General features: G+C 48.3%; 1 protein-coding gene across 3 annotated transcripts in view; it reads left to right on the top strand.

The window, feature by feature from the left end:
• The window catches only part of mettl24 (methyltransferase like 24), a 132,675-nt gene that overhangs the window by 28,457 nt on the left and 84,996 nt on the right, over positions 1–19,222 (top strand). For all 3 annotated transcript variants that reach the window (XM_078542588.1, XM_078542589.1, XM_078542591.1), the window contains exon 2: positions 11,379–11,477. In XM_078542588.1, the coding sequence (XP_078398714.1) occupies positions 11,379–11,477 (99 nt within the window). The remainder of the gene's footprint in view (positions 1–11,378; positions 11,478–19,222) is intronic.

Here is a 19,222-nt window from a genome sequence, read left to right as displayed (position 1 = left end):
AACCTCACTGCAAACATTGCCTGGGAATTGCCTAGAAGCAGAAGCAGCTCTGAGGAAGCTCCTGACTACTAACATAGCAGTAGAAACCTCTCTGAATATTGATTCACTCCTCAGACTCATAGTCTTTGTTCCATATGATTCTATCAGCATATCCTTCAGTTCCTTGCTCCTTCCTTATCCAGCTCCTCTTTAAATACATCAGCGGTATTTGCCTCAACTTCTCCGTCGCTAATGAGTTCCACATTCTCACCACTCTCAGCACAAAGCAACACAGTTGCAGTCTCACTTATATTCCACTCTCCTTAACTCCAGGCACTGAATGAAAATATATTTGACAACCAAGGCAAAATACTCTGATGCTGGAAATTTGAAGTATAAACTCAGCAAGATTAAGCTGAATCTGTGGGGGAGAAACAGAGTTAACATTTCAGACTGGTGACCTTTCTACAGCGCAGCTTTTATAACAAAACCAGGGCTTTAAGCTTCATTAGCCTATGGGAGGATTTTGAGGACATTGCAGGACCGGGGGCAGAATTTTCCGGTTGGCGTGAGGCAGGGGGGGGGGGGCGGTTGGCGTGAGGTGGTGGGGGGGGTGGGGGAGTGTTGGGGTGGGGAGGGGCGGTTTTGAGCCTGATACGCTGGCGCACAAAATGTCGCGCGATGATGTCAGATTAAGGCCATTGAGAAATGAATTGAGGCACTTGCGAACGCTGCCTGTCCAACCTTAAGGTTGGTGGGGAGGCGAAAAGCCCGAGCGGCCTTCGCGTTTTTCAGGAAACCTCATCCACGAGCAGGATGAGGTTCCCTGAAGCTTTAATCAAATATAAAAATAAATTTTCATAAATTTAAAAACGTGTCCCAACTCATGTGACACAGACTCACATGAGAGGACATGTGTAAATAAATTTCTTCATCATTTTTTTAATTGTTTTAATATCCATTCAATCTCCCTGAGGCACGGAGCTGCCTCAGGGAGATTGGAGCGCTCTTTCGCACGCATGCGTGAAAGAGCGCTCGCCCCGACTCTCCCTCCGCCCCCCCCCCCGCCCGCACAGGTAGTGCTGAGCGCTACCGCTCACTTTCCACGTTGGGTGGGCCTTAATCGGCCCGCCCGTGCAAAATGGCGGCGCGGAGCTGATTGCAGGCACCAATCGGCTCTGCGCCCGCCCCGCCCGCTTCCACCCAGACTGCCCACCATAGAAAATACCCTGGCCTGGGAAACATGGCAGGCACATTAATAATTACTAAAATTTTGCTTTCCCAATGGTGCGTTCAAATTTAGAGATTAACTCGGAGGGCGTGTTTCTTGTGGATTGGGCCTCACATCTTCCTATTGAAGGGGGGGGGGCCCTGATAATATCTATTTGCATGCCATGAATACTCATCATACTAAAACTTTCTGTAATTATGTCCTACCTTCATGCAGTGTACACTTCAGCAGCGTGGGATAAGAATCTTGTCCCACCAGGTTCATGCTAAAGATGGCATGTACCAGTTAGCTTTGTGCAGTTGTGCGTAAGGTCAGCAGTTTTCCTTGTTTAACCCTATGGCACAAGGGAGGGGAGCAGGAAAAGGGCAGCTTGCATGGAGGCTCGGCACCGGCAAGGGTGGGTCAGTGCTATGTGCGGGGGTGGGGTGGTGGGGAGTAGGGTCAGGGACATGGAGGAGCTGCAGAAGGATCCAAGGTGGGGGAAAGAGGTGGGGCCGGGAGCAAGGAGGAGTGAAGTGGGAAGGGCCTGGGTGCGGAGGGGGTGGTGGGGGCAGTTGGTCAAGGTGAGAAAATGAGGGGCCTCAAGGGATGTGTCAGTATACTGTCCAAATGTTGGCCCATCTGAGAATCCTGACGGGGCTTTGAGTTCACCTACAACATTTCAATTATCCCTGCTGAGAGTGACCTCAGAAAATGTTCTTTACAATGCATAGAAGGGAGGGTCAGCAAAGTCTGCAAGTTCAGCCACATCCAACAGAGTAGTGAGTACAACACTGGACACTAATATGAACATTCAATAAAGAGTGAACACAAAAACACAACATTGTTTCACGCACAATAACGGAAATGTCCCTAACTCCTCTGTAACCACCAATGTGTGCCAACCATGAGGCACAGCAGTACATTTAGCTCCCTGACTCAGTCTCGACAAATGATGATGATGCACACGAGCAAAGTGAAGCCCATGTAATGTGAAATATTTACAAGTGAAATCGGAATCTGAGAAAACACCCGTGCTACCCTTGTGCTCTCGGTAAGTCTTATGTTAATGGTGATGGAGCTGGACAGGAAAGCTGTGTTTGTGATGAAGAGCCTCCCTGTTGACCAGGAGGCTCTTTTATAGCCCAACTGTACTTGAATGCGGGTTTCACCGCTGAGAGGTTTCCCCTGCGTCGTGATCGCTTGTCTCTCCCGGGCACATCGCCGGCACTTTAAATTTTAATAGAATCATGTGGGAACCAGCAAAAAGCAAGAGAGCAGGTGCCCATTTCCTGAGCCTCTGTTGGGAAGGGTGCGAATTGGTTAAAATTCGCTCTATATAAGTGCACATCTGTGTTCATACTCACAGCCTTCCACATAATTCTGGTAGGGAAACCATTGGATGAAAGACTTTGATTTCATATTCGCTGTCCTTAACAGACAGGTCTTGCAAGAACACCAAGGGCAGGATTTTACAGCTCCCCCTCCCCGGCCTGGCGGGATGTTACGGTCCCGCCGAACTGAACGGAGATTTAAAAGGCTCACCGCGTCTGCCGGGGTGAGACACGCCGTGGTGGGTCTGTTAGATCCTGGCCCAAGTATATTTAAACCGAGAGAAGCAAAGGGCACGCTGTTAAACAGGCCATCTATTTTTGTTTCACAACTTTCATAAACAGGAAGAGTTAGATAAACTGCATTGAAAATCTGCTCCTTATTTCTCAACAGTAAGGACAGATTTTTGCAGCTGTGGAGAGCTGCTGTCCCACTCTGCCCTTCATAACTCTGTAGATATCCATTGAGGCTGGCTTAATTATTGTTTCCACTGGGGCGGAAGCGTAAGATAGGGTTTGCTAGCTGGCGGGATGCAGAGAGAATGATGAGTCGTGTCAGCAGTTGTACTCTACAGAAGATATCTTCTGCCAGCAAAGCTGTCAGTTGGGATTACTGAATAGGGACTGGGTGAAGTGTATGAGGGGACTGTTGCATTTCCCTGACCATTACTGAACTTCTAATGGTAACCCTGTATCGGATGAGACTCCCTGTCTGCCCTCTCAGCCAGGTGTAAAGACTCCCACGATGCTATTCAAAGAAAACTAAGGGAGTGCCCCCTGTTGTCCTGGCCAATATTTATCTCTCAACCAGCATCAAAAACAGACTGACTGGTCATTTATCGCATTTCTATTTGTGGGAGCTTGCTGTGCACAAATTGGCTGCTGCATTTCCTGAATCACAACGCGTGAGACCTTACCTGCGTCGGGCAGGCCGGGCGGGAGTGGGCGGGGGTAGGTGTGGAGCTGCAATCAGCTGCGTGCCGCCATTTTACGTGGACGGGCCAATTAAGGCTACCTGTGCGGGCAGGGGGAGGAGGGAGAGTCAGGGCCTGCGCTTTTTTGCGCATGCGCACGAAAGAGCGCAGGAATCTCCTTGAGGCACGGAGCTGCCTCAGGGAGATTAAATTGATAGTACAAATTTTTGATAAATGATCTGAAAAATTATTTAAACATGTCCCCTCATGTGACAGTGTCACATGAGCTGGGACATGTGCATTTCGCAAATTTTATTTAATTGTTATATTAAACCTTCAGGGAACCTCATCCCGCCCGTGGAGGAGGTTTCCTGAAAAACGCGAAGGCTGCCTGGGCTTTTTGCCTTCCCCCCACCAACCTTAAGGTTGAACGGGCAGCGTTCGCAAGTGCCTCAAATAATTTCTCAATGGCCTTAATCGGCTGTTTACATTTCGGTGGGCGCGCAGCCAACTCCGGCGTCCCGACATCATCGTGTATCATTTTGCGCGTCAGCATGTCGGGCCCCCCCCCCCCAGCACGCCGATGGCAATATTCTGGCCAAAGGTGACGACACTTAAAAGTGCTTGATTGGCTTTAAAGCGCTTTGCGGTGTCCTGAGGGCATGCCTGCCGCTAGTCAAATGCAAGCCCTTTCATTTCAAACGAATGACACCCTATTGTCATTCCCTGGCAACGGAGACCTGGATGACAGGTCAGATCGCTTCACAAACTGCAATAGAAATAATGCACTAGATCTTTATTAGTGAACTTTTGTGTGCTTATAGGCTGGTTAGCACAGCTTTATGCATTTCGACACACACGAAACAGATGCTAAACTAAACTGCAGTGCGATGGAATCCATTGTGGATGTATAGATGGCAGCACTCTCACCCCTGGGTTAGAAGATTGCGGGTTTAACTCCCACCCCGGAGACTAGAGCACAAGTGCTTCCCAGTGCATTACTGAGGTAGTGCTGTATTGTCAGAGGTGCTGGCTTTCAATGTGGTGTTATATTGAGACCCAGGAGGACAGACTCAGATAGATGTAAACGTTTATGCAGTTGTTCTATTTTCCTTGCGGCGAGATTGTCCTTTGAGCCAAAATTTAGGCCAGGCCCATATTCCTTAGACTTTAGAAACACATGGGCAGAATTTTAGGCCATTTTACACTGGCGAGGACAGCGGGAGTGGGCGGGTGGCGGTGGGACTGAAATGACCACCGGGTCCAATGGCGACTCCGCGGCCTGTTTTAAAAAGTTTCTGCAGCCTTTCAGACGCTGCGAATCATGGCCAGTGGAAGGGCCCCCCAGAGCGCTGCTGGTGAGCAGGACAGGCAGGAGGGTAAGACAGGGGGGCACTGTGCCCCTCGTTTTTCTGACAATTGCCTTGCTGCCCTCCTCGAGGAGATGGCAGCATGGCAGGATGTCCTCGTACCCCAGGACGGGAGGAGGAGGCCCCCCTCCCCACCACATGACCAAATGTGTCTGGGAGGAGGTGGTGTAGGTGGTGAGCTCCCACGACGTGGTGCGCCGCACCTGGACCCAGTGTCACAAGCGCTTCAACAACCTGTGGCACTCAGGAAGGGTGAGTACCATGTTGGCATTGGTCACTTAACCCAGCAGGTAGGCTTTACCCCCTGGCACCCCCTCACGCCCCAAGTCTGAGAGTAGTGACTGCATTGAATCATTGACGGCCTGTGTCCTTCGCTGGGTGGGCCAGCAGATATTGCCCATGCCGAGGTCACCCTGAGAGGGTGGTGAAGAGATGGGTTCTGCCCCCGTAGCATGTGGTACACTGAGACCCACGTTACTGCTTTGGGGGCAACCTGGAGGAGCTGCACCTAGGCGCAGTGCTGGAACTCCAGGACATGTCAAAGTCAGGGTGATGACATGCTGGGAGGGGAGATTCAAGATGGCGTGGCACCAATCGATCTGCTGCCCTCTGTGCTCCACGTACTTGCGCCTCCTTGCTATGGAAGGTTACACCGTGTGGTGCCTAATGTGATGTCGGCAGCATTTGGCCAAGGGTGGGGGCGGTGGACAAGCCAAGCATCTTTGTGTGAGTGTTCGGCAGCAGCGGGGTGGGAAGCACTGGAGCCCTGACATGTCCCACTCTGGTTGGGGTGGGCTGTGTGCAAAGAGAGTCCAGGTACAATTAGTATTAATCAATGTTCTTCTCTCCTTCTCAGGAGAAGAATGCACATAATGCTGAGGACTGGCGGAGGGCCGGCCCAGGTGGCGATGCTTACCCGGTTCGAGCAGGAGGCCCTGGATTTGGAGAGGCGCCATGCGCCCAGGTCCACCGGTGTTGGTGAGGCTGGGGTGCCACGGGCAGGTATGTTTGCCCAGTGATGAGGTCACCATTGTTCTCCCAAAAGCCATGGCAGTGCTGACTGTTCAGTGATTGAAGTTTGCAACATGGCATGACCATTGCTTATGGAGGGATGTGCGCATAATGATCTGGGGGACAGGGATGCACATTGACATTGTCTTCACGTTAACTGATCCAATGTCCTTGTTCTTCCTTTCAGCATCAGCGGAGCAGGGCCGGGAGGAGGAGCAGCAGAGGCCCCCTCTCACACCTGAGGGCCCTGAAGTCATGGACTCATCAGCATCACATCATCTCTGCCAGGCAGGCACCAGTGCAGATACTAGCACCTCGATGGGAATTAGAACAATGGCTAGTGTCCCGGGGCACAGCGGTGAGGACAGTTCACATTCGCAGGAGGAGCTGGCAGAGACAGAGAGTGCCCATGTTGCCAGCAGCCGGAGGACTCTGGAGTCGTCTGCGACGCAGAAGCTGCAGGAAATGTGGCCGGGTGTGCGGGAATATCTGGGGGAGGTACATGAGGCTATGCTTGGCTTGGTGTCCGTGGTGGAGGAGTCTACACAGTCTATTGCCGAAGCAATGAGCCTCATGTCCAAGCGCCATGAGTCCTTCAAGGAGAGAGTGGCGACTCTCGTGGAGAGGCTCCTCCAGGAGACCAGTCAGGGCTTCCTGGGGATGCACTCTGACCAGCAAGCCCTCACATCGACATTGACCTCAGCTGGTCATTGCCAATGTGAGAGATGGTCTGGGCACCAAGTTTCCCAGCTCGGGGCCCATCCCTTCACGGTGAGCAGGGAGGTCCAAAGTGACCTCACATCAACGCAGCAGCTGCCTGTCGTCTCTGCGAGCACCTCTCAGGGCGCTCCGGATGAGGGCGGCAGCTCCTTCTCCGCCCCTCTGCCAGTAACCGTTGCATCCGGTGAGGCTATGACGACTGGGGAGATGCCAGCTGTGGAACTGGCAGCTCCCTCCCAGGCGGGGCCAGCACAGGCTCCACGGGCCAGAGGACAACCGCCAAGGTCATCAAGGCCAACAAGACAGCAGAGTCAGCAGGCTGGCTCAGATGCCACTCCGAGCGAGAGGACAGCTTCAAGATGTAGCACCCAGAAACGTAAACATAAAGCACCTTAGGCACACCACGGGTTTATCACTGGTGCTTTTGTGTTGACCCGCAATGAGGTCTTTATGAGTTGGTGTGATTTTTAACAGCTTTGACATTTTGTTTCTTTAAGTTCCTTTGGTTGTAATATTAAATTCAGACATGTCAGCAAGACTGAGGGTGCCTCTTCTGCAGGTGGATGGTTTCCAATAATGTTAGTGATTTGTGGAACATTCAGCTTTTTTAACAAGGCCCTTAGTTAATGTTCCTAATAGGCAGATTTTGCACTTAGGTGTCGAGTATCGAGCTGACAGCCCAGGCTTGTCCTGGAGTTCCAACTGTGTTGTACTAGCTGAAGGTTCATTGGATTAAAGTCTCCCGGGTGTCCCTGCCTCCCTGGAGTATGCCCGGGTCAGCGTCTACCCCCTCAGCATTTCCCTGTGCATGCTCATCCTCGGACTCACTGTTGGACTCATCGTGTGCAGCCGCAGCCACTGCGTCGACGTCTTCGTTGTCCACTGCGTCCCCCCTTTCCAGCACAGGATTGTGGAGAATGCAGCATGCAACCACTATCACCGACACACGATCTGGGGGTACTGGAGTGCGCCCCCTGAGCAGTCCAGGCATCGGAAGCGTATCTTGAGAAGACCGATGGTTCTCCCCACCACAGCCCTTGTGGAGGTGTGGCTCCTATTGTACCGCTGCTCAGCTTCTGTTCTTGGATGACGGAGAGGCGTCATGAGTCACCTTCTGAGGGGATAGCCCTTGTCACCCAGCAGCCATCCATCCAGCCAGGCCAGAGCACTGATGAGCCCCGGCACCTGGGAGTGTCTGAGGATGTAGGTGTCGTGCGAGCTGCCAGGGTACCTTGCACAGACTTGTAGAATCCGCATCCTGTGATCACACACTATCTGCACGTTCATGGTGTGGAAGCCCTTCCTGTTGACGAAGGCACCGGGCTCACGTGTGTATAGTCTATAGCACCCTGGACGCGGGGGAAGCCAGCAATGGCCATGAAGCCTCTGGCTCGCTGTGTCTGGCTTGCCTGGTCCCTGTGGAAGTGGATGAAGGTCAATGCCTGTCTGAACGGAGCGTCTGTGACCTGCTTGACACAAGTGTGGACAGCTGATTGGGAGACACTGCAAAGATCACCCACTGAACCCTAGAAGGAGCCAGAGGCATAGAAGTTGAGGGCAGCTGTGACATTTACAGCCACTGGCATGGGGTGTCCACCCACACAGTTCGTGGAGATCTCAGGCCCAATCACCTGACAGATATAGTTGACTGTCTCCCTTGAGAGACGGAGTCTCCTTCGGCACTGCACCTTAGACATATTGAGGTAGCTGCTTCACCGCCTGTATACCCTGGCAGCAGGATAGTGGCAACTTCCTGTTGGCCATGCGCCCTTTGTGCCTGTGCCTGTCCTCCCAAAGGTGGCTCCCCTGGAGGCTGAATGTGCACTCCTGACCTCTTCCCCCTTCTGGCCCTCCCTTCCTCCTCAGAGGAGGTGCCTCCAGTAGAAAGCTCAGCTCCCATTCCCAGGCTAAGGGAAGGCTTCCTGAAACCTGCAGGCCCAGAAAAGATTCCTCACTGCAGAGTGCTGACCTGAAGGTTGTGAGTCCAGACAAAGCAGCTGGTATGCGTTTTGAAATATTGCAGATCACACAGGCAAGCATCAGTAACTTTGAAAAATCAATATTTGACAGAGCACACTCACGACCCCTCTGAGCCTTCTTATCCCGCCCATTTAATCCAACAGGGGGGATGATTCCGGTGGGCTGGCCTTATAATGATAAGCTGATGTATTACAATGAGGTTCCCAACGTCCAATGGCAGGAAACGCGGCCGCCATCGATGGGCTAGGCAGACGGTTGCAAACTGGTTTCATACTGCCGTGAAACCGATTGCGCTATATTGTCCACTCACGCCACCGAACACACCCGACACCAGTAGGCACGGAAATCTCGGCCAGAGTTTTTCCAGCATTTTCTGTTTTTATTTCAGATTTCCAGCAGCCACAGTAATTTGCTTTCATTTTAGTGTAGGCATAAATGGGTCATTTTTAGGTTGGTAAGATGTAACAAGTGGAATGCCACAGGGATCAGTGCTGGGGCCTCAACGATTTACAGTTTATATAAATGATTTGGATGAAGGGACCAAATGTATAATTGTTAAATTTGCTGACAACACAAAGATAGGTAGGAAAGTAAGTCGCGAAGAGGACAAGGGGCCTGCGAAGGGATATAGAAAGGTTAAGTAAGTGGGCAAAAATTTGGCAGATGGAGTATAATGTGGGAAAATATGAACTTGTCCACTTTGGCAGGAAGAATGAAAAAGCAGAATATTATCTAAATGGAGAGAGATTGCAGGACTCTGAGGTAAAGAGGGATCTGGGTCTCTTTTTTATTCATTCGTGGTAAGTGGGCATCAGTAGCTGAGCCAGCACTTATTGCCCATCCCTCATTGAGCTTGGGCTTATAAATGGCAAGTAACATTCGCACCACACAAAAGCCAGGCAATGACCATCTCCAACAAGAGAGAATCTACCATCTCCCCTTGACATTCAGTAACATTGCTATCTCTGAATCCCCCACTATCAACATCCTGGGGGTTACCATTGACCAGAAACTGAACTGGACTAGCCATATCATTGAATATTTTTAAGGCAGGGGTAGATAGATTCTTGACTAACAAGGGAAACAAAGGATATCGGGGGGATGGGCAGGATATGGCATTGAGGCCACAATCATATCAGCCATGATCTTATCGAATGATGGAGCAGGCTCGAGGGGCCGAATGACCTACCCCTGCTCCTAATTCATATGTTTGCATGACGTGAAGTAGATTAGAGTTTAATTGGCCACTTAAGGGCCTCAGAAGGCCCAAGGGCAGGCAGGTTGCCTGATGCCTCCCCCATGCCTCTGTAAGATGGGAGACAGGTAAGGGTGTGCTGCATATTACGAGCCCCCCCCGCCCCCTGCTGGTGGATGAGGTGAGGGGTCAGGTGGAGGGGCTAAAATCCAGTCCTACTTCTCTTTTTCAATAAATGTTCCTATAAAGAGCAGGGATTCCCATAGAGACAGCACACTGCCAGCCAACACTGATTATGACAGAAATGGGTGAACCATTATTGAGAAATCATCTTAGCTGAAGAGTGCCGACTGCTCATGTGGAGCTGGCCAGATGCAGGAGAGGTGCTGAAAACAGTGGGAGGTTCAAAACAACGTCGATGACTGAATCCCACCAATCTTGGTGTCAAATCTGGCAGGTTTTTTTTATTGGTTTCATTGATTGCCAAAGCCGGAAAAGAATCTCCCCCACAATGAGCTGCTAATCCTACCGAGAGAGAGAGAGAGGGAGAGAATGATGGAGCCCTCAAAATAACCCTGCTACAAACAAGGCCTTGCCAAATCAATCTCAATGACAGCACACGGTAGATCAATGTGAAATTTGAACCATGTCATCTGCCCAATCCACAGGGGAGGTCACATCTTTCGGCAGCAGCCATGTTGGTTTGGAAAAACAAAGTAGAAGAAATGGGAGTCAACATAACTCAAACGGTGCAGAAGGGGGCCATTTGGTTGTGCCTCATCTTTGCGAGAGCTTTCTAATTAATTCCACCCCCCCTGTTCTTTCCCCTGTAAAGATTTTCCTTTCGAGTATTGATCCAACTCCAGTTCAAAAGTCATTACTGAATCTGTTTTCACCGCCCTGCAAGGTAGTTCATCCCAGATCATAACAGCTTTCTCCGAGAAAATTGCTTTAACAAATGTATTTTCGCATATATTTCTGAATTGAGTGTTTTGCATTCCACAACTGACATAAGGTGTCATCTTTACCAGACACAAGGGGCTTCAGTTCACCACGAGATGTTAATCATCTGCACAACTGGTGCTGCAGCCCTGTCAGTAAATCATGAGCAGGGGAAGGTTATGTGCTATGTCTAGACAATTCCATTTATAATATTGTCACAGCTCATTATAATAATTTACTGAGCTTTGACGATATAATCTTTGGCTTAGGAATTGTTTCATTTTGCTGGAATGATTACCTCAGTAGAGATATGGGAAGGGAAGTAAAGAAAATTGGGTCATTTAAGAGGGAAATCCTCATGTAATCTGTCAGATATGCAAGATCCCTGAGTTTAGTGGCATGAGAAAGCAACTGTACTGGAGAGGTAAGCTAACCACTTAACAGTCATGAGAGCTAAGTTACAAACAACCATATATTGAACTTTTTTTTGTTTATGGGATGTGGGCATCAGACAGCATTTATTGCCCAGAGGGCATTTCTATGACAATCAACAATGGCTATCACCAGACTTCTATTAAACTCTAATTTCACCATTTGCTATGGTGGGATTTGAACCCTGGGTCCCTAGAATACTAGCTCAGTGACAATGCCACTACACCACCCTTTAAGTGATTGATGAGCTGAAAGTTTTGTACACACTAACTGCAGTCTGTCTTCCTTTGATAGTCACTTCGATGGCACATCGAACTCCAACCCTGGGTCAGTCCACATCATTCATTGGAGGAGGAGGCAGCCAGGTTCCTGGCCTATATCAGCAGTTCTCAGGTGGGTCTGATAACAGGTAACTTGAACTATAATGAACATGACTGCAGGGGCATCCATCAGCAAAGGTGGTCAAGAAAGAAAGAAGCAGCTTGCATTTATATAGCATCTTTTGTGACCTCAAGACATCCTGAAGTTCTTCACAGCAAATAAAGAATTTCTGAGCCTTGATGTGTTGTTATGTTGTTATGTAAGAAAATATGGCAACCGATTTGGGCCCAAACAGCTCGCTGCCTCAACTGCTTTAGATTACTCTTAATTGTGGCACCTCTATCCCCTTTCCTGTGACTCCTGATTCAATCGCCCATCTCTAACCCCACCCCTCCCACTCCCTCCCCAAGTTCCTATAATCTGGAGAATCCTCAGCACCCCTACTTTCTGATGCATACAGCTAGCTGCTTCGGGCTGGCTGCAGTGACAGTGGATGGACCCCATACTGACTGCTTGTGGCTGACTGGGTTTGTGTGTGTGAAGACTAGCTGGCTACCCGCTGGTAGCTGGCAGCAGAGTAGATGCTGGGTGCCTATCTGCAGGGCTATGCGCTGCTGGCTGGCTGCTGATGAGTAAGTGTGAACTTGCTGCGATGCCTGTGAACGTTTGGCTCCATCACGTGTAACTACAATGGGTAGCTGCATCTTACTTCGGGCAACTGTACCATATCATCTCTGAATTAATGCGAAGTTACTGAAAACTGACAGATCAAGTATGATTAGGATACCTGAGTGTCCACTGAGGACTGAGTCCATGAGTAATTAATAATGTTCTTAAATTATGCATTTTAATTAGGAACTGATTGGCAATAGAATTTGAATATCAAGGATTCTGCTATGAACTGTGCTAGATTAAGACTGACAGCTCTATTAGTGCTTTCCAGCCATGTTATAATTCAGTTTGGCTAGGTGGCAGTTTGATATGTCTAGCTAGATTACTTATGTGTCAAACCTTTTGGTATGTTGCATGAATTTTCTCCAGATGGGCTAAATTACTGTACCAAAATGTGATTGGATCTCGTGTGTCAGAATATCAGTCTGGCCTGGACTGTTTGGCTCTTTCCATGCTTCTTTCCATGTGCCTCTTCCAGCTAGACCTCTGTCTGAGACCAAATTCGATGAAGGCACATTTGGAATCTCAGTAAGAAGCTGAAATGGTTTTGCAAAAAGGCAGGGAAAAGATTCTGCAAAGAAACAGGTTCCAAACTGTCCTTTCACCCCCCTGGGTTCAAATCCATGCGCCCAAGAATGAGATGAAAACTCCCCCTCCTCTCAAGCTTCGTGAGACCCATTCAAAATGAGGTCGGTGCAATCTCAAACGATCCGTAGTGAACGTCCACAGCCTGAGGCAGGGTACACAAAAAAATCACTTGCTTCTCATCGTGTATCTTTGCTGATTTTTAAAAATCTACAGAATTTTTCCCTTATCTTTGCTCAGAACAGCCTACAACCTGGCCGTCGTTATAATCTTGCAGAGTCTATGCAAATAGATGACATGGTAAAGTAGTGTTGAATTCAGGAGTGACTAACTGTGACTTTGCGCTGCATCTGAGATTGTACCTAACCTGGGAATGCTGGATGTTGGCAATGGCTGTCCACAGTGGAATGAGTTCCAAAACTTTGAGCAACAGAAATTCAACCCAAAGGACATTCAGATATGTGCAGTAGAGGTTTTATGAGATGGAACAGAACAATGGTAACTGGGCCATCAGCGTTTGCATATCATTCCCTTACCAACCAGCACCAGCAGGTATGGTGACAACCCACATGGCACAATTTCAACTCCAGGGTAGAATTTTATGGTTCCCCCACCGGCAGGTTTGCAGGCAGACGGGGCCTGGCTGAGATTTTACAGGGAGTGGATAAGGCCTAGGGCGGCTGCCTGCCCTGGCCCCAGCTGAGGGTATAAAATGGCCAATTGAGGGCCCCTTTCTACCCGGCCACAGTGGGAGGAGGTCAGGGACAGGGTGGAGGCCCAGTAGGTTAGCCTGCTCAGGCCTCTGGTGGGAAGGATGGAAGGGGTCGCCTCCATCCTGGGTTCTCTCTCCTATTGTGGGGGCCTCCCTGGAAAGGTCTGCTCTCCCTGGGTGTCCCCTCCCCACCAAAAAAGAAAAACCAGTAAAACTTGTCTGGACTGGTCTTGTATACCTTAAAGTGGAATTCCAATGTTACTGGTGCCAGTATTGCTGACTTTCACCAGAATTTGAAAATTTTTAACTGGTTTTTCCTTCTGCAGCCCAGCCCTGACCCCCATCACACCCCCCTCCACCCCCAACCCACCAACCTTCCCCACAACTGCTTCAGCCTCCTCTCCTGGCCTAAACAGACCTGTATGCTGGGTTCCCGGCACTTTGTTCTATGGGACCCGGTGTAGTCCCAGCCGCTGCTATCATTCCCGGTTTGTCTTAAGCATGAGTGACATGCTAGCCATATATATACTGTGGCTACAAGAGCAGGTCAGAGGCTAGGAATTCTGTGGTGAGTAACTCACCATCCAGGGCAAAGCAGCCGCTTGATTGGCACCCCATCCACAAACATTCACTCCCTCCACCATCAATGTACAGTGGCAGCAGTGTGTACCATCTACAAGATGCACTATAGCAACTTACCAAGGCTCATTCGACAGCATCTTCCAAACCCACAACTGCTACCATCTAAAAGGACAAGAGCAGCAGGTGCATGGGAACATCACCACCTGGAAGTTCCCCTCCAAGTCACTCACCATCCTGACTTGGAAATACATCACCGTTCCTTCACTGTCGGTGGGTCAAAATCCTGGAACTCCCTTCCTAAGAGCACAGTGGGTGTACCTACACCGCATGGACTGCAGCGGTTCAAGAAGGCAGCTCACCACCACCTTCTCGAGGCAATTAGGGATGGGCAATAAATGCTGGCCCAGCCAGCAACGCACACATCGCATGAATGAATTTTTTAAAAATGATGTCGCGGGTCTTTGCAATTCTGTCTTTGTCCATGGGGAGAGTGGCCACTATCATGGGCTCAGAAAGGCAGAAATGGAAGGAGTACATGCAGGCCTTTACCAATGGCTTGCACACTCTTAATAACATCTTAAATAGGATGCATGATACACCAGCCTTGGCCCCATTGATTTGCAGCAAAGTGTCCTCCAGCTCATTGCTAGCAGGGGGTTATATATGGGCCATGAGAGAGATGATTGTAAAAGGGGACATCGAAGTGGGGACTCAGCTCAGAGCACATCCACATTTCATCCATTTTCCCCACCTCAGTCAGTAGCACAATGCTGCATCCTGTCCCAATGGCTGAGTCTGTCCCTGCACAGGTTCAGGTGAAGCAAGGTTGGCAGAGCCCACATAGGCTCCAAAACCTAGAGGACATCGGTCAAGAGGATCCCAGCAACCAAAACATGGATCTGAACAGTCGGCCTCTCCCCTGGTGAAACCACTGGGGTTTCTGAGAGGTGTCATCAGCCACGTTTTAAGTGGGTACCTCTTGTTTCTGAGCAGCCAGCTGCTAACTCTGCTTCAAGGTGTGACGAGATCAGGCAGGGTGGACTGTCACAGGGGAAAGCATTGTGAGTAAGTGTGAACTTGCTGCGATGCCTGTGAAAGTATAGATCGGACTTTTAAACTTCCAAGGTATGTGAAGTAAGCCCTTAGCACAAAGAGTGTGAACAAAGCCTTTCATACAAGCAGGTAAGAAAGTGGCTATGAGTACTGAGTACTTATTGACATATTTCCTTGTCACGGCTTCAGCCCCCTCAATTGCCGCTTTCACTGGCAACTTCCAGCTCAGAAAGCCTGTGGACCTGCAGTTAAATTGCAAAACCCACGTTTATATCGCTGTAACTGTTGAAATTGACATCTTCCTCTCACAAGGGGCTTGCTCATGTACGGTCTAACGTGCTGTAGTCAAATGCGGATGTCGGTAGGTTAGAGCCGGCTTCTTGACCTGCTCACATGTTCCAGGATGTCACCTGTACATTCCCATATCTGCACACAAGCTCATGTGCTCACCCATTTAAAAATTCCTCCGTTGTTTCTAGTGGTCAATGAGTGTCGTGTATGTTGTAGTATGTGTCTGCATGCCATTGTAATGTAAAGGTGCTTAGCAGAGCAAGGGTTAATGTGTGACTGGAGAATTGCACTGCCCATGGTATGATGTATAGAGTCACATGGTAGTAGACTGAGAGAACAGTCTAGAGAGAACACTCTGGAAGCAGCCTGCATGGAAGTAGCAGCACCATGCATGACAGTAACCCGGGACCTGTAAGTAATTAAAGATTGACAATAAATGGTTCATGTTGAAACATACAACTGTCAAGATCTTTTCATTGAGACACCACAGCTGGAACAAACCCATAACACAACATGGTGAACAGTGGTGATAATACAACATTGTACAATCAGTTTAACTTGAGATTTGTGGAATAACCTCATAGTATTTGAATTTTCTAATCATGAACATATGTTCAGTTGAACTGTATGGCAGAAAAATACTTTCCAAGTGCTCCTATATGGGTGCTTCACTTTATAGGTAAGTAAAGTTAAAATGAGTGTTTTTTGCCAGTTTGGTTGTACTGTGGTGTTTTCCCCTTGTAGTCCTAGAGTCTCTCCTTAACTGCTCTGGAGGAGAAGTTTGCATTCCTGGTGCATTATTTAGCAGCACCAGATTAAGAGTTAGTTATTTCAACAGCTGGATACTGAAACTGTAGGGAGTGGATTCTGGCTACTGAAATAGGATTAGCAAGTGTCTTCACATCTGTATAATGTCAGCTTCATCTGCTGTGATGGATAACAGATATCACTGAAGGCAGATCACTGGGGTGAGTGCCATTGTATGATTCAGGCTTACTTCGTTGAGGCTTCATACATAGGCAGCTGCCAGCAAGTTGGCTGGAACAAGCTGCATGGCACAAAGAGACAAGAGTAGCCCGTTCAGCCTCTCGAACTTGCTCCACCAATTTACCAGATCATGCTTGAACTGTACCTCAGCTCCATTTACCTGCCCTTTCTCCCTATCATTTGATAACCCGACAGCAAATCTCAGTCTGAAACATTTTAATTAACCCTGCAGCTAGAGACATCTGGGGGGAAAGTTTATGCCAAAACACTGCTCCCTGTCTTCACTTGCAGCTGGCCTAGTTCTATTTGTTAAGGTTATCCCCATTTGTTCTAGATTCTCCCACCAGAGGAAATATTTTCCCTGTACTTACCCTAGCTAATCCCTTCACGATTATAAACACCTTGGGCTGGATTCCTCTGAAGGAGGCTGGACAGTCGAACCAGGAAACTTCCCGACTAAGCAGACCTGTCTGTTATAAAAAGGCCCCCGCCCGGCATATTTTTGTTCCTCGGGCGGGATGGCGTCGGGATGAGGCAGGCTCGAGGTGGCAATCCGGGTGGAATGTCCACCTCTGGGATATCAGCCCAGTTTTAATGATGAATGTCAGGTCCTTACACCCTCACCTCACCCCCACCCTCTTGAACCCCACAAGCACCCCCATGCCACCTCATACCCCCTCCATACTCCATGCCTCTCATACCCTCCATGTCCCCCGTGCACCTCGCATGCTCCCCTAGCCACTCCATTTCCCCCATTGACTCCATGCCACCTCATTTAAAGGGCAGGCATTTAAAGGGATATTTCAGAACACAGAATATATACATTCCAGTGAGAAAGAAAAATTCCAAGGGGAGGGCCCACCATCCGTGGTTAGCTAAAAAAGTTAAAGACAGTATCAAACTTAAAGGAAAAAAGCATATAATTACGCAAAGCTTTGTGGCAGGTCAGGAGATTGGAAAGAATATAAAGAACAGCAAAGAATGACAAAAAGATTAATAAGGAGGGAAAAATTAGAGTATGGGAGAAAACTAGCTAGTAATATAAAGAGGGATAATAAGGGTTTCTATAGATATTTAAATAAGAAAAGAGTTAACAAAATGAGCATTGGCCCTATAGAAAGCGCGTCTGGGGAATTGATCATGGAAAGTAGGGAGATGGCGGATGAATTAAACAGGTATTTTGCTTCAGTTTTCACTGTTGAGGACACAAATAATGTCCCATAAATAGCTGTAAATCAGGAAATGGAAGGGAGGGAGAACTCAGGTAAATTACAATCACCAGGGAAGAGATATTGAGCAAATTGTTGGGGCTGTGGGCTGACAAATCCCCGGGTCTGCGTGGACTTCACCCGAAGGTCTTGAAAGAAGAGACTAATGAAATAGTTGATGCACTGGTTTTAATTTTCCAAAATTCCCTAGATTCGGGGAAGGTTCCATTAGATTGGAAAATAGCAAATATAACTCCTTTTTTCAAAAAGAGAGGGAGACAGAAAGCAGGAAACAATAGGCCAATTAGCCTAACATCTGTCATAGGAAAAATGTTAGAAGCTATTATTAAAGATTTTATCGCAGAGCACTTAGAAAAATTCAAGGCAATCAGGCAGAGTCATGTTAAACCAATTTATTGAAGTTCTTTGAAGGAATCACGTGCTGCAGATAAAGGGGAGCTGGTGGATGTCCTGTGCTTAGATTTCCAGAAGGCATTTGATAAGGTGCCACATCAAAGGTTATTGCAGAAAATAAAAGCTCATGGTGTAGGGGGTAACATATTGGCATGGATAGAAGATTGGCCAACTAACAGGAAGCAGAGAGTTGGCATAAATGGGTCTTTTTCTGGTTGGCAGGATGTGACGAGTGGTGAGCCACACCGATCAGTGCTGGGACCTCAACTTTTTACAATTTATATAAATGACTTGGATGAAGGGACTGAAGGAATGGTGGCTAAATTTGCTGATGACACAAAGATAGGTAGGAAAGTAAATTGTGACGAGGACATAAGGAGACTGCGAAGTGACATAGATTGGTTAAATGAGTGGGCAAAGATCTGACAAATGGAGTATAATGTGGGCAAATATGAAATCATTCATTTTGACAGGAAGAATAAAAAAGAAGCTTATTATCTAAATGGTGAGAGATTGCAGAGCTCTGAGATTCAGAGGGAACTGGGTATCCTAGTGCATGAATCATAAAAGGTTAGGATGCAGGTACAGCAAGTAATTAGGAAAGCTGATTGAATGTCATCATTTATTGTGAGGGGAATTAATTACAAAAGTAGGGAGGTTATGCTTCAGTTGTACAGGGCATTGGTGAGACCACATCTGGAGTATTGTGTACAGTACCGGTCTCCTTATTTAAAGAAAGATGTAAATGCGTTAGAAGCAGTTCAGAGAAGGTTTACTAGATTTAAACCAGGAATGGGTGGGTTGTGTTATGAGGAAAGTTTGGACAGGTTAGGCTTGTGTATCCACTGGAACTTAGAAGAGTAGGAGGTGACTTCATTGAAAGCTTTAAGATCCTGAGGGGCCTTGATAGGGTGGACGTGGAGGGGATGTTTCCTCTTGTGAGAGAATCTAGAACTAGGGGACACTGTTTAAAAATAAGGGGTCGCTCATTTAAAACAGAGATGAGGAGAAATTTTTTCTCTCAGAGGGTTGTGAGTCATTGGAACTCTCTTACTAAAAAGGCAGTGGAAGCAGAGTCTTTGAATATTTTTAAGGCAGAGCTAGATAGATTCTTGATTAACAAGGAAATGAAAGGTTATCGGGGGTAGGCAGGACTGTGGGGTTAAGGTTACATTCAGATCAGCCATGATCTTATTGAATCGCGGAGCAGGCTCGTAGGGCCGAATGGCCTTCTCCTGCTCCTAATTCGTATATTCATATATTCATGCCCTATGCCCCCTCCATTGTCCCCAAGTATCCTCCACTGTCACTCA

Source organism: Cetorhinus maximus, chromosome 5 (genome assembly GCF_964194155.1).
Source record: "Cetorhinus maximus chromosome 5, sCetMax3.hap1.1, whole genome shotgun sequence".
Lineage (NCBI taxonomy): Eukaryota > Metazoa > Chordata > Chondrichthyes > Lamniformes > Cetorhinidae > Cetorhinus > Cetorhinus maximus.
The sequence above is the reverse complement of the archived record's forward strand: the minus strand, read 5'-3'. Positions and strand labels throughout refer to the sequence as shown.